The 16,224-nt window shown below is 58.3% G+C and overlaps 1 protein-coding gene across 1 annotated transcript; it reads right to left on the bottom strand.

Annotated features, from left to right (window-relative positions):
* Positions 1–287: 287 nt before the first annotated feature.
* AQP1 (aquaporin 1 (Colton blood group)) lies at positions 288–13,886 on the bottom strand. The gene is made up of 4 exons (XM_081244833.1): positions 13,424–13,886; positions 3,613–3,777; positions 3,240–3,320; positions 288–2,327 (listed from the first exon to the last, which is right to left on the bottom strand). Exons 1-4 carry the CDS (start codon positions 13,811–13,813, stop codon positions 2,148–2,150), a joined length of 816 nt encoding a protein of 271 aa, XP_081100959.1. The 5' UTR covers positions 13,814–13,886; the 3' UTR covers positions 288–2,147.
* Between the last annotated feature and the right edge of the window lie 2,338 nt (positions 13,887–16,224).

The following is a 16,224-nucleotide window of genomic DNA, read 5'->3' as shown; positions in this document are numbered from 1 at the left end:
TGTTCTTAGGGGTCAGAGGGGAGCCACGGGCTGTCACACTTCATTCTTTCTTTCCCTCATCCCTTTCACAGGTCAGAATCAAAAATTAGGGGCAAGACCCTGTGTCTCTCAGATGGAGTTCTGGGTGGGGCTGTGTCCACTCCCTGAGACCAGGGATCCTGGAGGCAGGAGGGCAGACAGTGGTTCCCCCTCAGACTGGGTCCCTAGGAGTGGGCCCAAGCTCTCAGACCCAGAGATCCCTTGTGGGAACATGGTGGCAAAAGAAGGAGAACTTCATTCCAGAGAGCTTGGATGACTTATATTACCGTTTATTTTCTTAACATATAATGAAATTCCAAATCCAAAGAGATATATATGCAGAGCAGACAGATGCAGGGTTCTGGTGTGCAGCAGCCAGAACAGGACAGGAAGGGTCAGCGCCCCTCTCCCCTCCAGCACAACCCTCACCCCTCCTGGCCCCTGGCCATTGCCCAGGCAGAAATGCAGAAGCTGGGACTGAGAGGGACCAGTCTCACAGTCCAGGGAGTAGCCAGAGACATGGTCCTGGCTGTTAGGCCTGGCCAAATCATTATCTAGCTGTGGGTCCTTGGGCCTCAGTTTATCTGTTAAATGGGCTAGAAGTTTTTGCTAGGAAGTGGAGAAGGGAGTGTGTGGATATCATGATGGATCGTCCTGCTCCTCCTAGATACCTGTGTATTGTGTCTCTCAGTTTTTGTCACCATCATGGCCACAGGCACATAGGGAGACCTGCTCTGACCCTGGTGGAATTGAATGGACTGTGTAGATAGCTGCCCCCAAACAGACTGTGCTCTGAATTGTCCTTGGGCTGCAGCCATAGCTACTTCCTCAGGTCAAGACCAACTCTCCCCTCCAGATAATAGAGGAGGGAAGACTATGACTGGGCAGCCTGGACAGGTCACCCAGCTGCCCCAAATGCCTCCAAACAGGAGCTCAGGAATAAGGGGGGAATCTGCTCTTCCTTCCCCCTTGGGATCAGCTGGGGGCTTAGAAGCACCCCCAAGTGTCCAACGAGGGCATCTGCCTCCAAGGGCTGATCCGAATCATGGTCATGTGTCCTCAGGCTTGGTAACCTTCAGATGACCAAGTGCCCTTTAATAAACACACCTGCATAATGGTGACCTGTGTCTGCCCTGGCAGGAGAAAGTGAAGAACCAAATAATGATGGGGGTGATGCAGTGATAGGTGGAAAAGATCAACTACAACTCAGTGAAGGAATATGGGCGTTCCTCTCTCGCCCTCTAAATGACCTTCATTCTACAAGAGCAGCCTCTGTCCAGTGGAGCCACTATCGGACCTGCTCCCCCCAGGAACAGGAAATTCCAGTGGCTGGATGGTCTGCTGTTCTTTGCTTTGAAACATGTATGCCTACGTACACGTGTTCACATAGATGTGTAGGTACAACTACATACTTGGCAAGTGGAAGAAGCAGCACTGGTCCAGACTACATCTTCCAGAACCTGCAGTGTGTCTACACTTACAGAATCCTAGAGAGGGGCCTCAGGCCCATATAGCTTTCCCTGTCCCTGCAACTTTACAGATGGGGTCACTGGGGCCCCAAGATTGAGACCTTCCCAAGGTCATGCAGCACATCTAGGGGGGCCCTGGAAGTGAGCCAGGTCACAAGGCCGAGGCTTGTCTGCCACCTGCCCCAACCACTGCACCTGCTGGGATCTTTTCCCCATCAGAGCATCCTTGGGGGCAAGTGCACTTTACAGGAAAGAGGGCCATGCCTAAAGGCACAGAGCAATCACAGTGGAGCCCCAGGCACCTGCAGCAGGTGAGTTGGTGAGCAACTTTGGGATGAGGGGGGACTTTCTGGCACACCTGCCATCACACTCTGAGGGGACAACTTAGCAAGGTGGGTCCCTCTCTTTCACCTCCTCTGTGACTTCAAGGGAGTGGGTGATTGGAAAATCTTGGTCCCCAGGAAGCCCTGAGGCCAGGAAACAGAGAAAGAGAAAGAAGGTGATAGAAACAGCCCCAAATCAGGCTTGACTATGCAGGTCCTGCGGATCTTTGGGGAGTGACTGAGCCAGCTTGTCAGAGTGTCTACAATACGGATTTCATCCCTCCCCTCCCTACACCCGCCCCTGCCCCCCCAACATGGATGCCTGGGCCAGGCCCCCTTATTTGGGCTTCATCTCCACCCTGGAATTGATGTCGTCGGCATCCAAGTCGTACTCCTCCACCTGACCGCTGGTCCACACCTTCACGCGGTCTGTGAGGTCGCTGCTCCGCGGAGCCAGGATGAAGTCATAGATGAGCACGGCCAGGGCCCCTCCGATGAACGGCCCCACCCAGAAAATCTAGGAACAGAGCAGACGTGCTCAGAGGGCGTCTGATGGGACCTGCTTACCCTGAGACCCCTGCTCCACCACGCCACCGCCTGGCTTCCCTCCCACCCATGCCTGAACCCCAGCATCCCCATTCCTGTGCCACCCAACGACTGGCCCAAGGCAGGACTCTGGTAGTGGGTGTCTCCCTGCCTCGGTGCGACACAGCTCCGCACGCCTGGCGTGGTCAGACCAGCCCCTTCTTGAGGGCGGCCAGTGCCCCACCCTCCCCAGCTTTGAAAAGGTCCCAGAGACAGTCTGGTTTGATCAAAAGTGGCCTGGAGGGCTTCCCTGGTGGCGCAGTGGTTGAGAGTCTGCCTGCCGATGCAGGGGACACGGGTTCGTGCCCCGGTCCGGGAGGATCCCACGTGCCGCGGAGCGGCTGGGCCCGTGAGCCATGGCCGCTGGGCCTGCGGGTCCGGAGCCTGTGCTCCGCAACGGGAGAGGCCACAACAGTGAGAGGCCCGCGTACCGCAAAAAAAAAAAAAAAAGTGGCCTGGAAAAGAAACAGCAACAGTGGGAACAGCTAAATCCCTCGGGCACTGACTCCGGTGTCGTGCTCAGCTTACAGGTGCCGAGACCTTTGTCCTAGGCGCGAAGCAGGCACTCCCACACCCGCACCTCCCAGCTCAGGAAACACAGGCGCCAAGAGAAACTGGGATGACATGGGGCAGGTCTGAGCTGGGACGGGAGGCTGGCCTACGCCGCCCGAGGCGTGAGCCCACCGGCGCTTTCGTCTCAGGTCTCAGCTGCCCTATTTCCTCCGCCCTGGCCATCTCCCAGAGCCTCTGTGATGGGAGGTAATGTCACAGGACGGGGGCGGGTCTTCCATAAGGCACCAAAACCTCCCACCCACCTCCACGGGGCAGCCCTGCGACCCCTTACCCAGTGGTCCTGGAAGTTGTGCGTGATCACCGCAGAGCCGAAGGACCGGGCTGGGTTAATACTGCAGCCTGTGTAGTCGATCTGTGAGGGGGAAGGCGCAGGGGCAACGGGGGAGGAGATACAGACACAGAGGCAGAGGCAGAGGGAGAGAGAGGGTGACACAGAGAGAGGACCGGAGAGGAAACAGACAAGTGACTGGCAGACCCAGAAAGATGCGCAGGAGGTGCCTGCGCTTTCCTCTCCCAGGTAGGTGGTCCCCCCACCCCACGGCATGAGCCCTGTCGGGGTCCCATCCACTGTCCTGACAGGACACCACAACAGCCTGGCTCCGCCCTCCCCACCTCCACCGCCACCTGGGAAGGTCCCCACTCACGGCCAGCAGGTGCCCCAGGGCCACAGAGAGGCCGATGGCGAGTGGCGCCGAGCCCCCGAGGTCCCGGCGCCTCCGGTCCGTGGTAGCGAGCACGCACAGCACCAGCTGCAGGGTGGCGATGATCTCGATGCCCAGCCCCTGGCCCGTGTTCACGCCAGGGGCCAGCTGTAGGGGAGAGGGGCAGTAAGAACTGCGTCCCAGGGCCCCCAGGACCAGGCCGCCAGGGCCAGACCCTCAGTGCCTTCAGAGCCCATCGCATCAGCGCCTGGCAAGGCCACACTCAAGCACATACAGCCATTAGTGGACCTAGTCCCCTCCCACACCTGTTGAAGTGCCAGCTTGGCCTAAACACTGTGGCACTCTGTCTGGAGGCCGGAGAGGCCTGGGGTTGCTGGGGGGCAGGGCTTCTGCATCCAGCTACATCCAGGCCGGGGTACCCTTGGGGGTACCAAGGCCATAGGCGACAGGTGAGCCATAGACATGGGAGGAGATGGTTAGGGACATTCAGGGACAATTAAAGAAGAGAAGGAAATGGGTGGCAGGGCCCAGCTGGAGACATTGCTTCTTACTCCAAAAGTCTTGAACATTCCCCCCCATCCTCTGCTGCATCTAAAATTCCCGAAGACGGTGAGGGTCTTCCTCAGTTAGCTGGCCACAGCTCCCTATGTCCTTCTTGCCCTTGAGCCTACGTCCCTTGCATCCCCACCCTCTGTCTCCTTCCCCACCTCTGTCTGTCTCTCCCCTGGTCCAGTGTCTGTCTCCCATTTCCTCTGGGCCCTGCCCTCCCTATCTACCCCCTCCCTGTCCCTCCTGGCCCAGCGCCCCTCCCTCTCTTTGGCTATGTTGGCTGCACCACCACTGTCTGGCTCCCACTTGCTCCTGGGCCACTTTTAGAAACATGACTCATGGAACAAGAAGGGAATGGGAGCTGCCATGAGGTCACTGGAGCCCTCCCTCTGCAGCTGCCAGGGATACCCTTCCCCATGGAGCCCCTGCACCTTCCCGCACATGAGGGTCCCAGCGGCCAGATATGCCCACACAGGGGAGCTGGGCCACGTCAGCACAGGCCCCCTCACAAAGATGCCTGGACATGGCCACGGAGGCTGCCTTCTCCCAGGCTGGTGTGTCCAAATAAGACTGAACTTGAAGTCTCATCCGGAGGGTAGGGGAATGGGGCTGTCTCCAAGGCCACAGGGCATTTTGCAGAGTCCTAGGTGGAGGGCACTCCACCACCATCCAGAGGTTTTCTCAGCCCCACCCTGAGGCCATCCTACAAGAACAATTCTCTTCCCTCCTTTGTCTGCAGCCCTGGGTCACAGGGAAAGTGACTCACATCCCCTCCCCTGTGTTGCAGCCCCAGCTCTGGGCCTTTCCTGGCCAACCCCAGGGCTGCAGCCCCTCAGCTCAGCCAGCCCTCTGGGCAATACCCAGTTTTTTCATACCCCGTGGGGCTGTGGAGGCAGAAACCCTGAGTTCAGGTCCTTGTTCTCCCACTTGCTGGCACCATGACTATGGTCTCCACCCTCTCTGGTCCTCAGTTTCCCCATCTGTAAAATAGATCTAATTTTCCCTTCCCATTCTCCAGAGAGGCCAGAGGTTCTAAGGCTGTGGGGACAGTCTTGGGGCATTTGGGAAGGGCTGCAGAGGCAGGAGGGATCAGGATGGTTGTTGTGGCTTTGTTCGGGCTCTTTCTCATCTCATCCCCAGGACTGGGGGCTGTGGCAGGCAGAAGGGGAGAGGCTCTGCTGCCCAGGAGTGTGGAGATGGGAGTGAGGCCCGCCTGGAGCCGGGACAGGCTCCACGGAGGCGAGGCTGGTGAGGCCGGGCAGCTTGTACCAATGCCCATCACACCCACACCTGCTGTTACCCTCCATGTCTGAGCACTCAGGAAGCTCAGGGCTCCTCCTCATGCTCTCTCCTTTGTTCTCCAGGGTCCGCATAATTGCTAGCTGCCAGGAGTCCTGAAACCAGCCCTTCCACACTGATTAATGGAGCCATTGCTCTAAGCGGCTCCTGCTTCATACTCCCCATCCCCACCGCAATCTCCACACACATGTGGTCTGGGCAAGCTCACCTCCTGCCCCGATTCTTAACCAGGTCTGAGCATCCCAGCCCCTGCTCTGCCCAAGGGCACCACTTTTCATGCAAAGTGTGCAGAGCAGGGGGCCTGGTGCCATGACCAGTCCACAGGAAGTGACACCTGCCCTGGGAAGCCTAGGATGTACCCTTTCCTAGCTGCCCAGAGCTCTTAGAACCTGACAGCCCAGAACCACATTGTTGCCATGTCTATGACCTCCTCTCTTTCAACTGCCAAAGCCCTTGTGTTACTTACATCTGAAAAAAAAAATTGATAACTCAAAATCGGAAGGGATAGTTAAAGGTCTGTTGAAACTTGATGTCCAGAAAAGAGCAAGTAAACATTCAGACCCTATGTTCCTGTTTACAACCTATTAAATTTGACACAATTGCTTAAATAGGGTTAATCCCAGTTGCGGTTCTTGTTATAGAAAAAAAACATGTTTGCACATCCCCAGGTAGTTTTGCCCAGTCCAGGTCTTATATTTCACTGATGAAGGCCCCCCCCCAAAAAAGTAACAATCAATTTTCTGAACACAAGTAGAAAAATCCACACATTTGGTTAAAGCACCAGAAAGATGCAGGCTCTCCATTTTTGTATCAAACCCGTTGCAGCCCACTCTCGAGGCCCAGTTCAGACTCCACTAGCACCCAGAAGTTTTCTTGGGTCCCTGGCTAGAATTGACTTCTGCTGCCGCTCTGCCGAGCCCTCACTGAACGGCCTGCGTATCTTGCAGAGAAGTAACCTTTCTGCCTCCTGTGTGGGTGCCTCAGACACCCTGGCCTGGGAGCTCGGTGGGGACAGAATGGAGACACCTTCTCATCTCCCCACCCAGACCTCAAAGGGGACACTCGCTGTGTGGTGACAGAAGTAGCAGACGATGCTAATTTTCTAGCACTTCCACCCTCTCTAGAGGCAGCCAGGGAAGCCCTCTGGAGCTTGGCAGGGCTGGTTCATTTGCTTTCTAACTGGGAGACCACAGGCCAGTCATTGGTCTCTGTGGACCTTGCAGGGCAGCCTGCTCAAGGCTCTGTGAGATGACAGACAAGGAGGCCAAGGCCCAGGAAGGAGAGAGCAAAGTCAGAATCCTTGCTCCGGGGATCTGTGCCACCCAAACTCACAGGCCAAGGTGCTGGCTACCCACAGGTTGGGCTAAGGGTTCTGACGATCCCCAGCTTGGCCTGAGGAGCTGGCAGAATATACTCTGTAGCTGCCGGGGTGTCCCAGGCACCAGGGTGGCACAAGGCTGAGCTCTCCAGGAATGGGCCTCAAACCCTCCCCACTGCCCATGGGCAGGATGACCAAAGTAGCTTCTAAGGGCCAGGGCCCCAGCTTGGCCTGGGCACCATGGCATCCCACCCTTGGGGAACAGCAGGTCCTAGAGCCAGGCCCGGCTGTGGCTCTGGGCATCCACTCTCAAAGAACAGGGGAGGGAAGACATTGAGGCCTGCCCCACACACCCACTGCCTCTAGCACTCAGCACTCCCAGTGAGGGGGGCCTCGGTGAGGCCCCCAACGTCACCCCTCTGTGACTGTTCTGGCATGCATGTGCCTCTGAGGATCCACGGCTTTGTGTGCCCCTGTGTGTCTTTGTAGATTGGTATCTGTGGGTGACCACATGTGTCCAGGTGTGACTCTTTTCTTTTTCATTAGACATTAAGAGGTTTATTAGACAATGAGTCAACAAAAAGTCTATCCAAGAGTTACAAAAGCTCTCAACCTGTACGCACTAAACAATACAAGCCAAAAATATCTGACACAAAAATTGACAGAATTACAAGAAGAAAATGATCAGTCCACTACCAGAGTGAAAGAGTTTAACAATCCTCTCTTAGAAACGGATGGAATGAAGCGTCAAAAAATATGAAGAGGGCCTCCCTGGTGGCGCAGTGGTTGGGAGTCCGCCTGCCGATGCAGGGGATACGGGTTCGTGCCCCGGTCTGGGAGGATCCCATATGCCGCGGAGCGGCTGGGCCCGTGAGCCATGGCCGCTGAGCCTGTGCGTCCGGAGCCTGTGCTCCGCAACGGGAGAGGCCACAGCAGTGAGAGGCCCGCATACCGAAAAAAAAAAAAAAAAAAAATATGAAGAGCATGAACAAGGAAGATTTGAACCCCACAATTAACAAGTTTGATTTAAGGAAAATGCATAAGCCCTGCACCTCCATATTTGAGAATATACCCTCTTTTTTTTCAGCCCACGTGGGACATTCAGACAAACTAATCATGTATTGGCCAGATGCATCTTAACTGTCTCTGAAAATCCTTATCACGCAGGGTGCCATCTCTTACGGAGGGGGGCTTTGCGGAGGCTGGGGCGGGGCTCTCTGTGTAGCCCTAGATGCTCATCTTGTGTGTCTGACGCATTTCTGAGTGTGTCACCCTGTCCCTGTGTGTTGCACTCCCACACACAAGTGCCACTACTGGCTGGGGATGGAGGAGAAGAGAAGGAAGCCCCCTTGAGTAAAAGAGAGAGAGGCAGGTCTCAAAGTGCCCTTTATTTGCTCCCAGAAGCCATTTCATCTTCCTGACAAGAAACAATACACAAAGCAATGGCTTCCTCCTTCCCTTCCTCACTTCAGGGCAGCCCTGTCCTCCTGCCCGGGAAAGGAAGAGGTTCCACTGAGGACCACCCTCCCCGTACCCTCCTAGGGTCCCAGGGCCTGAGTGGGACCACCCAGGCTTGAGAGTGTGCTTCATGCCCATGTGTGTGTGCCCATGTGCCATGTACCACTGCGTGTGTGAGTGCACGTGTGTGTACTGGTGCAGCGTAAATGTGTGCAATTTGGGGCAGCAGAGATAATCAAGGGCTGGAGGCAGGAGGCTGGGGGGTCCTGCCTGCCATCATCTGCTATGCAACCTAGGCACGTCTCCATGTCTCTGTGGGCCACGGTTTCCTTACCAGTAAAAGAGAGGCCTCAGCCCAGATTCTAGCCCCAGATCTTGTCCAGAATTCCTCCCTGCCTGATGTGGGACCCCGGCCCCCAAGACCTGCGGTCACCCTCCGGGCCAGGATCCTGAGTGCAGGATTCCCACAAGGCCATCTGAACCACTGGTCTCCATATGGCATGGAGCCTGTTATAGGACCTCCCACCCACCTGTAACCGCCCGATGCCCTCCACAGACACACGCCCCAGAGCAGCCGGCTGCCTGACAGACCCTACTTGCACAGCCCTGAGCTTACTGACTTGGAGGCTGATCTTCCCCAATTTTTTTTTAAAAAGCGTCTTTCTTTACACTGAGCAGACACCTGCCTCTGGTTGTCCTGATGTTGGGATTTCAGGCACTGAAAGAAAGTGCTCATTGGAATGGGCATTTCCCAGCCTTTTCTACCCTCTTTTGAGTTGAGGTTTTCCAGCCTCAGGGTGTGCTTGCCCGCTGGACTGTAGCTCCTTGGTTGTGTAAAGACAGCCCCTCACTTACCCCCTGGGCACCACCGTGGGTAAGGAGCCCCTCTGGACCCCAGAGAGAGGCTCTGGCTGAGGGGACCCTGGCCAGGACAACGTTTCCTTGCCCCTACCTGCAGGTATGTGGGCTCAGCCCACGCCCATTCAGGAGACCCCAGACCTGTCGGTGCTTCCAGAGGGCAAGGACCATGGGGGGCTCTGCCAGCAAGAACCAAGGGCTCCCTGTGCCCCCAGGAAAGCTTGCCCAAACCAGTCTTCAAGGCGAGGCAGGGGGCATGTTTGACCTGCCTGGGGAAAGCCCTGATGGGTAAGGCTAAAGGCACCCCTGCTGGGCGGGGCCCTAGAGAAAGCGGGGACCACTACTTGGGTCTGAGATCAGGTTGCGGGGAGACAGTGTGGGATTGGCCTGCAGTGAGCTAAAGGCTCCAGGTGTGAGGGGAGGCTGTGACCGGGGGACGGGGGAGTCAAGGCAAGTCCCCTTAGACCGAGGGACCCCGGCGGGCCATGTCCCCTCTCAGAACGTAGCTCCTTCACATGAGGATTCCCACAGCGAGCCCTGGCTAGGGCCAGGTGTCAGCGTGGGCAACATGGGGCGGGCAGGGCTGCTCCAAGGGCTCTCAGGGGGGAAAGAGCCTAAGAATTTTCCGTGGTAAGGAAAGTCTCCACCGCAAAGCTCCTGCCTTGCTCTGTGCCCTCCCCCTCATCTGGTTCTGGCTGGAAACAGTAATTATATGTCCCATCAATGGCATCACCACCCAGCCCCCAGCCCCCTCCCTGGGCAGGGCCATCGGAAAACTGGCTTCCCATTCCCCCAGCCCACCCCCAGCTCTGGGGGAGGCCGAGGGCCCTCAACTCTGGAAGAACCGGTGGCATGGGGAAGGGGGGTTAGGGAGAGGGGGGTGCTCTCATTCTGTGGCTGGGGAAACTGAGGCCCAGGAAACTGGGGAAGTGGGGAGTTTGGGGCTAAAGGCAGGCCCTGGATGCAGCACGTAGAAACAGTCCCCAGGCAGTCAGGCCCAGAATCAATGGGGCTGAGAAAAGACCCCCAAATGAGGGACGTGTACGCTCTGCCTGAGCCCCCGAAGGGGCTGAAATCAGAGGCTCTGGATGGCCTGGCATCCAGTCCCCTCTTGGACACAGGTAGACACTGGCCTGAACCCTGAGCCCTCACCTCTCTCCAGAGCCCCAGCCTCCCACCATGACCCCCCGTCAGCCACACCCCACGACTCTCAGGACATGACCTCCTCTACCTACATTCAGGCTCTCATGGCACCTCCTCCCTGAAGCCCTCCTGGCCCTCACCACAGCTCAAAGTCAGAAGTTCCCAGGTGCCCCGATACCTCTTATCGCACCGGCCTCCTGCCCCCTATCACGGACAGATGTGCCCCGGGCTTATCTTGCACAGGACCATGGGCTTCCCAGGGCAGGGATTGGGCTGACTCAGCCCTGCATTCAGGCTGCAGCAGTGACAGTCACGTTTATAGGGTGAGCAAGCCAGAGAGGGGAAGAGTGAAAAGGGCAGGCGAATGGTCCAGATTCCAAGGTTCAGGAGCATCTTCGACTTCTCAGTGCCCAGCCATACCTTGCGAGCTCCCCTTTCCACAGATGGGAGCTGGGGCCACACAGACAAGGTTGCTTGCATGAAATCACACAGGGTATTAGTAGTTGAGCTAGGGCAGGGCAGGCCTGACACCGACCCCTGCCTCTGAGCCTCTCACTCTAGGAACAAAATCAGGGTTTGGCTCTGAGAACTAGCCAGGATGCGCCAGGCTGGATAGAGGTCCATGGTCCCTCTGGGGTATATCCTGAGCCCTGACTCAGTGAGGAGAAAGTTGTTCTCAACATGTCCCCGGGGGATACACCCTGACTCATTCCAACCGCTTCCTGCCACTTCTTTCTGTGTTTTCTTTGGAAATCTCCATGCCAACGATGGGTTTGGGCTGGGGTGGGGCTTGGGACTCAAGGGGCTGTGGGAGCCTCGCCCAGAGCCTGGAGTAAAGAGTGTGTCACCTGTGTAGGCTGGTCTCTGCCCCTCTTGAGGTATTGAGGCCGCCTCCCAGGTCTCTTCAGATCCCAGGTTCAGTGTTCTGGACCCTTTTCCTGTTCTTCAGCCCAGGACTTGTGCTTCTGGACCCCAAACTTCCACGGTGTGGCCAGGGCAGTCCCTGGGCCCCTACCACAGCCCTCAGTGCCCTTACGTTCAGCCTGACCCCTCTTGGGCTCCTGTTAGCCAGACCTTGCTGGGAAGAGTGATAAACTCAAGTCCACAAAGTAAGCTTGTTCGTAGTATGGGTGTGGCCAAGAGATATCAAGAGATATCAAGGTCCCCTGTTGGAGCCTCAGGGTTCTCAACTCCAAGAAAACTCAACAAGTTAGCAGTAGCCAGGCCTTGAACCCAACTTGCCTGCTTCCCCGCCCAGGGCTGGGCCCCTTTTTCTCCCCCTTCTGCAACCCATCCAGCTCAGGTATTGGGGTGACTTTGGAAAATGGAGCCTTGAGAGGGAAAGGGACACTAAAGCAGGGTGTGGCCACATCAAGATGGCACAGAGGTAGGTGCTTGCCCTCCTCAAGTCTGCCTGGGATGCCCATGTGAGAGAGCCAAGTCAGCCAGCAGATGCCTGTCCTGCCTGTCCCTTGAGAGGGAAGGTCAAGAGGGGGCCGGAAGGCCTGGGGAGACTCAACTCCTCCCGTAGGAGGACCCGTTCCCAATCCCCATCGTGCCCAGCTGAGCCCCAAGGTGGTCCTGACCCTACCCAGTGCGCGCTCCCCGACGTCACCTGGCTCTGCCCCCACTGGAGAGACAGGCCTGGAGGGCCTTCCATCCACCGTGACCACATCTTCCCCGACTAAAGTCTAAACTCCAGGCCGCAGGGCTAACCTTCAGTCCTAGGCTGGGTGAGGTGTCACTGTGACACAAGAAGTGCTAAACCCTCCTTGGCAGGGTCATGCCAGCTGCCCTCTGCACAGACCTCACCAAGCCTCCCGCCCGCTGCAGCACCAGGATCTGAACTTTGGCTGGGAAGCAAGAGGGCAGTTGCTTCTCAAACCACCCATGGCTCTCTCTGCAGAGCCCCTGGCCGGCTCCCTTACTCTCCCACACCGGCCTGCCCGGCCCAGGCCCCGCCAGTATCGACCTGATTTGATTCCTCCTCTCTGCTCCTTTGCCTCTCTCCCTCCCTGTGGAAACACCCCCTCGGGTGCTCTGAGACCTCCTCCAAGCCTTACTCAGCCTCTCAGGCCAAATTTCCCCCTGCTGCGGCCCAAGCCAGGTCTGAGTTTGCACTTGGCTGAGGGTCTGGAAAAGCCCAGGTCCGCGACAGCAGGCAGCTGCCGCCAACGACCAATTAGCTGTGCTAAGCGGCCCGGGAGGAATTCTTTTCCGCAGCTCCTACCCAGTGGCCCACATCTGCTTCTCATGAGTGCCCCCAGGCCGGGCCCCATTCAAGCCACGAGCAGTGGGCGCACACAGGGACACACGCACCCCCTGGGACGCTCACAGAGCAGCACTAATGTGCTCACAGACACACTTCCAGAAGCAGTGGAGCCAGCTTCCACAGACCTGGAGGCCCATGCCGGCACCCACGTGCACACACCGTTCACAAACACAAATACAGGCGCCACACCTGTGTCTGGTGACAGAGAGTGGACCAAGACAGGAGGCAAGATGTCCCCGCTCCGGCCACCCGCCTCCCGCCCGCCTTGCTGTAATCCAGGAAAGCCGCCTGCAGGCTGTCCAGCAAGTGTTTTCACCCCCCATCTTTGTCTCATTCCCGGGCCCAGAAGAGCAAGAGGAGCTTTTTCGTTGAAGGCAGTTTGTTTGGGGGACCTGGGTGGCTGCCTGGAAGCTTGAGTGACCCCCCTCCAGGAGAGCCCTGCTCACACAGGACTGTGTGGCCAGCTGCAGGACATGCCGGGCAGGTGGTGCAGGGAGGCTGGGGACAGCAGGCAGAGTGTCCCCAGGGTCCAGGCTGCACAGGGAGAGAGCTGCTGCACAGGCAGGGCTGGGGAGTGGTGGTACAAGAAACCACAGCCCAGGGGCAAGGAACTGCTGGCCCAACTGTGAGCTGCCACCCGTGCTTATTCCCCACAATAGAGGCCCGCAGGGGACATTGGCCACACCATTATGCTGGGTCTCAGCTCCCCCACAGTGCCTGGCAGGAAACAGGCTCTGGATGGCAGGCGTAGCTGAGTTCCAGTCCCAACTCTGCATGACCTCCAGCAACCTCTTGTCCTCTCTGTTCCTCAGTGTCCCCATCTGCACAATGGGCGGAGGATGAGACCAGCTCCGCCTCAGCACTGAGCCCCCAGAGCCTGGGGCCACCCCACTCACCGCATTTAGGCCAAGCGAGTTGTTGGGCAGGGAGGAGGTAATGCCCGAGAGGATGGCAGTGGCGACGATGGCCCCCACGCACTGGGCTATGATGTACATGACAGCCCGGAGGACACTTATCTGGCAGCTGAGCAGGAGCCCCAGCGTGACAGCCGGGTTGAGGTGGGCTCCGCTGATGTGGCCCACGCTCTGGGCCAGCGTGGCAATGCTCAGCCCAAAGGCCAGGGACACCTTCACATTATCCTGGACGGCACCTGTCGTCTGGTTGCTCTTTATCGGGTACTGGAAGCCCAGGGCAGAACCGATGCTGATGAAGATGAAGAGGGTCATGGCCAGGAACTCAGCCACCACTGCCCTCCAAAAGAGCTTCTTCTTGAACTCGCTGGCCATGCTGGCAGGGGGCTTGGCTGGAGACCGCTGCCTGGTGCTTGCCTCCCTCCGAGAGCTGAGCCACAGCCCGGGCTGGGCCTATTTATAGGACCCTGGGGGGAGGAGAAGGGGGGAGCACAAAGGGAGGAAGGCCTCTCCTTGCTCGTGGCCCGCCCCACACCGCATGGGCCTCCTCTCAGCGATGGATGCAGACACAGCTCTGCTGTCAGCCTGCCAACTTCTTTTCCCTTCCTCCTCTCTCCCCTCCCTCCCTCTTTTCCTCTGCCCTCAGCCCTGCCCAGCCCGAGGAGGCAGGCAGGAGGCAGCCACTGCTCTAATAGGCTTTGAGAAATTCCTCCAAGTTGGCCCCACTCAGAGGGCCAGAGAAATCCAGGTGTCCCCGCCCTGTGTGCAAAGCTCAGGGGGTGCCCGAGGACACATCCAGGCGCTCGGGAGGGATGGGGCGGGGTGAGCAGCTGGGTTCAGCAGGTAGACATTGCCCTCCTGGAGGCAGGCACCGTGACCCTGATGGCCTGGCATCCCCATCCCGCCTCAGAGTGACATTAGTCTGGAGTCCACAGGTCCGGGGTCCCCAGGGGCAGTCTGGGCCTCTCACACCTGGCCCAGACCTGGCCACTGGATGTCACTGTAGGAATGGCCCAGAGCCCCCAGCCCCACCGGCCAGGCCAAAGTTGATGGGGACACGGAGGCATCAGAGGGTGCAGAGAGCTTGTCCGTGGACCACCCTCCACTCTGTGGTCAAGGGCAGGCCTGAGATCAGTAAGAATTTGAGAGGCCCCCATGCTGGGAGCCCTCCAGCTTCTGAAGCAATTTGAGCGAATGATTTCGGGGCAGGTGTGGGAAGATGAGGGCAGGTGAGGACTTTCCTCTCAAAGACTGTCAAGCTGGCAGAACACGGGGAGACAGAAGGAATGGCAGCCTAGCCTGGATACTGGAAAGCCTGGGAGGGAGGGAGTGGGGAGACAAGGAGGGAGCATGAAAGGGAGAGGCAGAGTGACACGGACAGAAAAGGAAGAAGAAAAGGAAACAGAGAGAGAGAGAGAGGAAGAGAGACACAGAGAGAAGGAAGGACAGAGAGAAGTAGAATCAGCAAAAGTGGAAGTGAAAGGGATAGATCCCCAGACAGAGACAGGGAGACGGGTCAGGGCCGAGGAAGAGAGACAGAGAGAGAGCGCAGAGGGTGAAGAGACAAACTGGAAGGAGGGGACACAGGACTGGACCCAGAGGCAAGAACCCAAAAGAGAAAGATGAGTGAGCAGAGGGGAGGTGGGGGGCAGGGGGCAGACAACACCCCGAGCAGGGGGAGGGGAAGGGGCTGCTCTGCAGTCCCCCACCCCACCCTGCAGTCCCACCTGTGCCCCGTGCATCCCCATGCCAGAGGCCCAGCGGCAGCCAATGAACTCATCAAGAAACTGGACTCCTGGGCCAGGAGCCCGGTCAGGAGCCCCAGGCCACCAGCCTGCTGCACATTATTCTGTGAGAAGAGGATCCAGGTGGGGTCCTGGGCGAGGCTGGGCCCAGGAGGGAGGGGCCTCCCCGGCCCTCTCCTCCCTCCCCTTACCATAGCCCTACACCAGAATGCTGGCTTCTCCCCATTTTACAGGTGGGAAGATGAGGCCCAGTGAGGGGAAGGACTTCTCTGAGCTCTGTGTGTGTCCAGGGACCACCTGCTGAAGATGACGCTAGAACTCACTGACCTCCGTCCTGCCTGGCTGCAGCGCACCAGGGCTGCCCTCACCCTGGCAGTGAGCCCCCAGAGATCAGCCTGGTGTTTGCCGGCGGGGGCAGGGGGCCCACCGGGTTAGGGGTGGGGGAGATGTGTCCACCTAAGGGTTTGTGAGTACAGGACAGGGTGGATGTGAGGCAGGGAGCTAGCATGGTGGCTAGCGGGCCCTGCCTGCCCAGAGAGCCCAGTGCCCAGAGGTAATCGGTGCCTTATTTAACCGTCCAAGGGAGGAAGCCGGCCCCACTAGGACACTTCCTGGAGCCTCTTCCGCATCTTTCGCTCTGGGCAGCTGGCTCAGCTCTCCGTGCCCCAGGAGGCTCCTCACGCCCTGACCCTGGCCCCATGGCCTGGTGGCCACCACGCCCCGTGATGAAAGGTTCTCTGGTCAGTTCCGAGCCTCCGACCAGAGCTGCCACCACGTGGCTGGGATTCCCTCACTCTGAGGCTTTGCTGGATGGCCTTGTTTCCCCTCAGACCCGTCTCGGAGGGCAAGGCTGAGGTGCACCTCAGAGCAGGGTCTTCCGGAGCAGGACCATTCCCTTCAGGCCACAGGCTCCCTGTCCACCAAGGAACATACACCCTCTGCTTGGAGCAGGGACTAGTTCTGACCGTGGTAGGTGCTGGGACCCAGCCAGGAGGGCCTGAGGAAGGCAGCAGGGGGAGAGCTGGCCCCAAAGGAGCCACT

The sequence above is a fragment of the Mesoplodon bidens genome (genome assembly GCF_964165515.1).
Source record: "Mesoplodon bidens genome assembly, chromosome: 9".
In the NCBI taxonomy this organism is placed as follows: domain Eukaryota; kingdom Metazoa; phylum Chordata; class Mammalia; order Artiodactyla; family Ziphiidae; genus Mesoplodon; species Mesoplodon bidens.
Note: the sequence above shows the minus strand (reverse complement) of the source record. Positions and strands in the feature narration are given on the sequence as shown.